We start from the raw sequence: 7,883 nt of genomic DNA, 5'->3' as shown, positions 1-7,883 counted from the left end.
AACTAACCACCCACTATTGCACACACACATATCAGGGACACGAGTTCCTACATCCAGCAAGTCTCCTTCCATTCAAGTGGCACCGCCATTGGTGAGACTGCTTTCCTGGTTCTAATTCTTATCCACGTGCACTTTGAAAATAAAACTTGCTGGGTGCAGCAGAGAAGTGTACCTCAGGTTTTAATTCATTAAGAAAGTCTGGAAACGTGATTGAAGAGATTCAACAGTGAGCCAGTGAGGTCCCATGTAGAGATGTGAAGGCCCAGAAAAAAACCGGAAAAACTCGGTGGAAAAAACGTTTTTCCCCCGGTTTTTTCTTGAAGCCTTTTTTGGTTTTTTCCCGAAAAATTGGAAAAATTGAAAAAAGAAAAGGGGAAAAAGTGATTATGGAATGTTTTATTTTAACATGATGAATAAAATATTTTAAGACAAGGTGTTCAAATATTTTCCAAATCATTTCTAATATATATATATATATGGTATCAGATTGATCTAATTTCTGTGCACTGAGGACAAGCAAGTCCTAGGTTACAAACTGAACTCTCCAATGCAAGAACGCATTTCTTCCTTTAGGAGGTGCTATTGTCACAAGAAAAGAAAGAGGTTTCAGTTTTGTTTTTGCATGTGGGTGGGTATCCTGTTTGTAATAATTGTTTGGATGCACTATATTTTTAATAGGCTAGTTGTGATCATTTCATGCCAAGTAAAAATGTCCATAGTCATATTTTATGTTCCTAAACTAACAGAATTACTTTCAATCTGGAAAAGACAAAAGAAATGCTAATGTAGCATTTTTTTCCAATTTTTTCGAAAATTTCCGTTTCCTCCCGAAAAAAAACTGGAAAAAAGCCGGGGGGTTTTCCGAGCTTCAAAATTTCCCCAAAACAACAGGGACACACAAGTGATGAAAATGCGAATGCAGAAGAGCCCCTACTGGAAAGAGCAAGAAAATCTCAAGAGACCCAGACAGAAAAGATTAGAAAGCCAATGTTATTTAGGTCAGTAAGCAACACTATCACTGGAGCATCAGCACATTTGCCTACAACCAGGCACACTGGTGCCTCCAGCCAAAGCACTCTGATCAGCCCTTCCCTATGCTTTGAAACGTAATTCAACAAAGCCTTGGCTTAAGCCACTGCCGCCTCCTTCGCTATTCCTTTGTTGTGTGCAACGCTGACCCCACAACTGGGGCGACATACAGAGTAAGCTGGCAACACACAGCAGGTGAGTTCTAGATAGGCTTTGGCTGCAAGTGCCCAATGCGCTCTGCTCCAGGGTAACTGCAATGCCAAAACTTCTAGGGTTTGCTGGTTTCTCCTCCCGGATGGGTTTACCATATCACTTTAATGTACCTATCAGATAAGCCTAAAAACCACAAATAGATTTAAGAACTGTTTCAGAGAGTTGAAGGCCATCCATCTTAGCCCCAGAAAGGTATTCGTCTGGAAAGAGTAACTCCTCCTCAGGGTGGCACTGGAACATTAATAACCGTGGTACAGTCTTGACACACTGAGGAAGGCCGTTCCACAAGACAGGAACCACCTGTCCCTTCCTGACTCCCCCCCCCCGCCAACCTCGGGTTCTGGGGGAGACCCTCTGTCCATCAGGGACGGCCAGGACAAAGAAGAGGCCGACAAGTCCCACATGGAGGCAGCTGGGGAGAGGTCCCAGGTACACCCACCTTCCGGCGTCAACCCACGAATGAGCCATTATGAGGATTCCCCGAGGGACCCGGGATCCTCCCTTCCTGTCCTGCCCGGGGCTCTTCCACTAGAGTTAGCTGTAACCCGATGGCTCGGTTGCTTTAAGACCTGGGCGGCGGGGCGGGCCAGGGGGGAAGGGAGACAATAAAGAACGGAAAGGCGATAACCAGAGAGGATTGCCAGTACCCTATGAGTCGGGGAGCAAGGAGGGAGCTGCGGGCGGCAGCCCTATCCACTCGTACGCACTCAAAGAGGGGAAAGGCTTCCGAGATGAGAGGTGCACAGTAACCTTCTCTATGGGGTGGAGAGGAGGAGGAGGAGGAGGAGACTGGATTTCTACCCCGCCCTTCACTACCCAAGGGAGTCTCAGAGCGGCTTCCAAACTCCTTTCCCTTCCCCTCCCCACAACAGAGACCCTGTGAGGTAAAAGAAGAAGAGGAGACTGGATTTCTACCCCGCCCTTCACTACCCAAAGGTGTCTCAGAGCGGCTTCCAAATTCCTTTCCCTTCCCCTCCCCACCACAGACACCCTGTGAGGTAAAAGAAGAAGAGGAGACTGGATTTCTACCCCGCCCTTCACTACCCAAAGGTGTCTCAGAGCGGCTTCCAAATTCCTTTCCCTTCCCCTCCCCACCACAGACACCCTGTGAGGTAAAAGAAGAAGAGGAGATTGGATTTGTACCCCGCCCTTCACTACCCAAAGGTGTCTCAGAGCGGCTTACAAACTCCTTTCCCTTCCCCTCCCCACAACAGACACCCTGTGAGGGAGGTGGGGCTGAGAGAGCTCTGAGAGAAACTGCTCTTTTTCAAGAACATCTCTGACAGAACTACAGCTTGCCCAAGGTCATTCAGCAGGTACAAGTGGAGGAGTGGGGAATCAAACCCGGTTCTCCCAGATTAGAGTCCGCGCACTGAACCGCGACACCAAACTGGGGTGTCTGAGGTGCCGCCTTGCTACATTCGACTTTCCCCTCAACCTGGAACCTCCCCGCCGCCCCAACCCGCACCAGGTGCAGCGACGTTCTGACACCACCGCAGAAGACGCTCTGGTTCAGCCAGTGGATGAGCAGATCTGCTAAACGTTGGCCCCTGAAGCAGGCTTCGGAAGAGAGAAATGGAGCTGCCGTACTGGAGCATACTGGGAGCGGAGTCTGGGTCTCGCAGATACCAGCATCCCAGGCCTTGAAGGGCCTTATCAGGCAACAACAGCCCCAGTTGTTGGTAGAGCCAGTATGATGTCACTGGGGCAGCTGAATATCAAGGTTGCTTTTAAGAACACTGGAATTCTGAAGTCAGCGAACAACTGTGGTTAAATTCAGCCAGCACGGTGTCGTCATTAGAATGTTGGACTGGGATGTGGGAGAGGCGGAGGTTCGAACGCCCACAGTCTGCCGTGGAAGCCTGCGGCACGACCTTGGGCTCGTCGTACACACTCATGGACACATGAAACTGCCCGACACTGAATCAGACCCTCGGCCCATCGAGTTCAGCACTACCTACTCAGACTGGCAGGGGCTCTCCAGGATACCTGGTCTGTTCACCTGGAGATGCCAGGAACGAAACCTGGGGCCTTCTGCAAAGCAAGCCCGTTCTCCACCACAGAGCCACGGCTTCTCAGCCTGACCTACCTTGCAGGGTTGCTGCGAGGGTAAAAGGGAGGAGAGGGAAATGACGTAAGCCGTTCTCCCCCCACTGGGGAGAAAGGTGGAGCATAAATGAAGCCAGTCAATGAATAATAAACCATGTGGCCGTCGCCCTCACGTCCACTGACTTTCAAATGTCACCTCATTGGGATAACAGGCAAAACCAGGAACACACAGTGTGGCAGGATTAGAAGTCACAAAGTAACACCATGTACAATATGTACTGCTTGCTAATTACACCAGTTTGGTGTAGTGGTTGGATGACCTTGGGCAAGCTGTAGTTCTGACAAGAGCTGTTCTTGGAAAAAGAGCAGTATCTGTCAAGAGCTCTCTCAGCCCCACCTACCCCACCTTGTGGGGAGGGGAAGGGAAAGGAGTTTGTAAGCTGCTCTGAGACACCTTTGGGTAGTGAAGGGCGGGGTATAAATCCAATCTCTTCTTCTTCTTGGTTACTCATAAACTCATTGGGATAAAGTGGTTGGGGGCAGTGTTCCCTCTAAGCTGATTTAGAGTGAGCTAGCTCTCAGTTTTTTAGCCTGCGACTCACACATTTTTGTCTTGGCTCAGGAAGGAGGGCTCCAGAGCAAACTAGTGTATGCAGTAGCCAAATCGCTTGCTCACAACTTTAATGCCAGTAGCTCACAAAGCTGAATTTTTGCTCACAGGACTCCACAGATTAGAGGGAACATTGGTTGGGGGGTGTTTTGGATCCAGGTTTTGGGGGCACAGAGTGCATTGGGACCAGTGTTCCCTCTAACCTGAGTTAGTGTGAGCTAGCTCACAGTTTTTTAGCCTCCGGCTCACACACTTTTGTCTCCGCTCAGGAAGGATGGCTCCAGAGCAAACTAATTTATGCAGTAGCCAAATAGCTCGCTCACAACTTTAATGCTCACAAAGTAGAATTTTTGCTCACAAGACTCTACAGCTTAGAGGGAACATTGATTGGGACCCCCCCCCTTATGCTCCTCCCCCACTACAACTGATCTCCAGACAAGAGGGATCCGTAAGCAGTCAATATTGTACATGGTGTGTGTGGAGCAGTGACAGCACAAGGGGGCTGCCATTTGTATGCCTCTCCCTGGGTAGGAGAAAGGTGAGCGAGCGGGAGGCAGACGAAGCACGCGATGCTCTGTCTTCTTGGTGCTTGGGGGGGGGCAACAGTGGGAGGTCTTCTAGTGTCCTGGCCCCACTGCTGGACCTCCTGATGGCACCTGGTGTTTTTGGCCACTGTGTGTTGGACTGGATGGGCCATTGGCCTGGTCCAACACTGGCTTCTCTTATGTTCTTATGTGGTGGGGGATACAAGCATGGATGTCTTCAAGAGGGAATTGGATCAACATATGGAGCAGAGGTCCATCAGTGGCTATTAGCCACAAGGTATAGATAGGAACTCCCAGTCTGGGGCAATTTTTCAAGGAAAGCCTCTGGTTGCAAGCAGACGGCCGCTGCTGCCTACGGCAGGAGACAGTAGAGCACAGCAGCAGGGAGAAGGAAATTTAGTGCAAGAGACTCACGGTGGTGAGCAACGTGCGGAGCTCCTCGGGGCCCAGGGTTTCATAATTGACTCCGGCAGAGTTGTTGTACTACAGAGGAGAACAGAGAGAGAGAGAGAGTGAGAGAGAGACTTTAGGGTGTGCGTAACGGATAGCCAGTGTTCTCCATCTCCAAGCACAGCAGGCGACCCAGACTGGGCAGGTGCCCCAGGGCCCTTTGTTCATTTATCTTTGAGAGTCCTATCCTGCCCTGCCCCACAAGCAGGCCCAGGGCAGCTCACATCGATCAAACCATCTTATTTAACATCAGTACAATCAAAACATCAGTTGATAGAAAATAACGTTATGTTACCATCTTGTTACCTCTCTGTTACCAGCTGTACCCTGGGGTCTTCAGTTTTCGAGGACAGAACGATAGCCACCTTCGTTTACCCAAGGGAGGGTATTCATAGTCTGGAATCCCTTACGGGATCTAGCCTCTTCTGCCTTTAATTGTCTGACACCAGGGCACCAGTGTTCCCTCTAAGCTGAGTTAGTGTGAGCTAGCTCACAGTTTTTTAGCCTCCGGCTCACACCTTTTTGTCTTAGCTCAGGAAGGAGGGGCTCCAGAGCAAACTAGTGTATGCAGCAGCCAAATTGCTGGCTCACTACTTTAATGCCAGTAGCTCACAAAGTAGAATTTTTGCTCACAAGACTCCACAGCTTAGAGGGAGCATTGCAGGGCACCACTGTAATAGCTGGGAGGGAGTCTGATCGCCACCCCTTAAGGGTTAAATTCAGAGTTTTAATCTTAATAATCTCCCGCAGGGCCTGCGAAACGGAGCTCTTCCACCGGGCTTCCGATTCGGGCGCCACCCTTCCAACGACCAGGCCCTGGCCCCAACACCAACGCCAACTCACAAATATGATCAATATCCTGACAAAACCCAGATGACAGTGGTAGCTGAGCACATGGATGCCGTGAACGCCGCCACCGGCTACGTATTATACTAGCACCCTATGATATGTTTTACTCTGTACTGTTTGTGATTTTATTTAAATAGGGAGTTTTAACTATTTTAACCTATTGTCTGAAAGCTAGTCTGCTTTGGTGGGGAGGGCAGGGGTACAAATTAGAGGAATAAATAAATAATAAATAAACTCACAGGGGATCTCCAGCTTGCTCTCTTCTACCTGCCCTCCAAGTTTGGTGAGGATTGAATTTACAGGCTCCAAGTTATGGCCCACCAAAGAAGGTGCTCCTGGGAAAATGCTTTCTGGGGAAATGACAGGTAACTCTGCTTCTTTTTTCATATTTGGATTACTTGCTAACAGCCACTTGGGCCCTGCCTCAATAGCAAAGGATTTCAGGACTTGTAGCTATGATCTTTTTCTTGCCTTATTTTTTCATTCTTTTTTCTGACTTCTTGCTTCCCTTCTTGAACTTGTTTCAAATTTGGGTGCTGGAAGTCATTTACGAGGGGCCTAGTATTGCATATTGAGTCCTTGCTATTATTGGATAGCTTGAGAGTTGTTACTTCTCCAATTGAACATGTGTATTATTTCTTGTAACCCATTTTATTTGTTTTTCACTCCAGCCAGATCTCAGTGTTCCTTCCAAGCTTGTATTGGTATCTCACTACTTAGTCACAGGCCCTCCTGTCTTCCGCTGTCCTCTGAAGTTTGCTCAACTTCATGTTCGTTGCATCTATGACACTGTCGAACCATCTCATCCTTTGCCGTCCCCTTCTTCTTTGACCTTCAATCTATCCCAGGATCAGAGTCTTCTTCTCCAGTGAGGGCTCCCTTCTCATTGGGTGGCCAAATAAATAGTTTTATGTTAATGCTGTAACCTGCCCTGAGCCCGCTTGCAGGAAGGGTGGGATAGAGATTGAACCAAATAAATAAATACCAGTTCAAAATACCGAGCAGCAGTTCAGCGGTTCGTTTGAGTTCACCATATGCTGAGCTCATGCTGGGGGAGGGCGGGAACAAGGGCGGAGGATCGCGCTATTCGAATCTGTCAGCCACTCCTGGCACCCATGATGTAAACAGTGCCAGGGAGCACTTGAGGCAGGGGAGGCCAATGTTCTTTGATGCCCGCCGGCTCGACCAAAGGCCTGGTGGAACAGCTCCGTTTTACAGGCCCTGTGGAACTGCAACAGTTCCCGCGGGACCCTGATCTCCCTCCGGAGCATGTTCAGCCAGGCCAAGGCTGAAAAGGCCCTGACCTGGTCCGTAGCTAACATGGGGCCCGTGGGGCCTGGCCCCCTAGTGTTTCTTCTGGGCCCCCTCCCTTGGGGTGCCCCCAAAGTGCTCTAACCCCCTGCACTGTACTTTCATTTAATTAGCTGGCAGGCCCCCCGAGGCCAAAGAATTCTCTAGCTACGGGGCTGGCCCTGACCCTGGTTGAGGCAAGGCAGACATCTTTTGGGCCGAGGACGACTAGACGGTGCTGGTCTGAAGAGCGCAAGGCTCTTCAGACCACATACGGGGAGAGACAGTCCCGCACGTACGCTGGTCCCTGGCCGCATAGGGCCTTAAAAGGATAATACCATGAAATCCTGCTTAGACCCCCAGTGGCTCACGCATAGCTATGAAAATAAGCACATGTGCCCTGGCCCTTGAAATTCTGCTTAGACCCCAGTTGCGCATGCACAGCGACAAAAATAAGCACAGATGATGAGAGGACTCCGGAAGCCACAGCCCTGAATCAACTCACCTTAAACGGGTCCAAGTTCCCACTCAGCTCCCCTAATTGTGTGGGATGGGGGAGAGAGAGACAAAGAAGATGCGAGTCAGAAACTCTACGCACTGCCCCCACCCTGCAACCAACTTCATGCCCAAATCCACAGACCAGGACGACCAGGACCCTGGCGTGTGTGATTGCTTTCAAAGGCGACCCTGCTTAGTTCTCATGCGGCCATTGGTCTACCAAGCAACCAGCAGGACTGCCTCTAAATTGTGCATCAGGAAAACCTAAATGCTGCACGCGCACACATTGTGTCCAGTGCACTCTTAAAAGTACTCCTCGCTCCCATAGCAGCACTGGGGGCTTTGCAAAC

The 7,883-nt window shown here is 49.8% G+C and overlaps 1 protein-coding gene across 1 annotated transcript in view; it reads right to left on the bottom strand.

The window, feature by feature from the left end:
* The window catches only part of ATXN7L3 (ataxin 7 like 3), a 24,245-nt gene that overhangs the window by 11,691 nt on the left and 4,671 nt on the right, over positions 1-7,883 (bottom strand). The window contains exons 3-4 of the mRNA XM_015417463.1: positions 7,541-7,572; positions 4,861-4,929 (exon numbers count right to left, since the gene is read on the bottom strand). Coding sequence (XP_015272949.1) covers positions 4,861-4,929; positions 7,541-7,572 — 101 coding nt within the window. The remainder of the gene's footprint in view (positions 1-4,860; positions 4,930-7,540; positions 7,573-7,883) is intronic.

Source organism: Gekko japonicus, unplaced genomic scaffold (assembly GCF_001447785.1).
Source record: "Gekko japonicus isolate JY-2015 unplaced genomic scaffold, Gekko_japonicus_V1.1 scaffold4295, whole genome shotgun sequence".
Classification (NCBI taxonomy): Eukaryota; Metazoa; Chordata; class Lepidosauria; order Squamata; family Gekkonidae; genus Gekko; species Gekko japonicus.
This window is presented reverse-complemented; position numbering and strand designations above follow the sequence as displayed.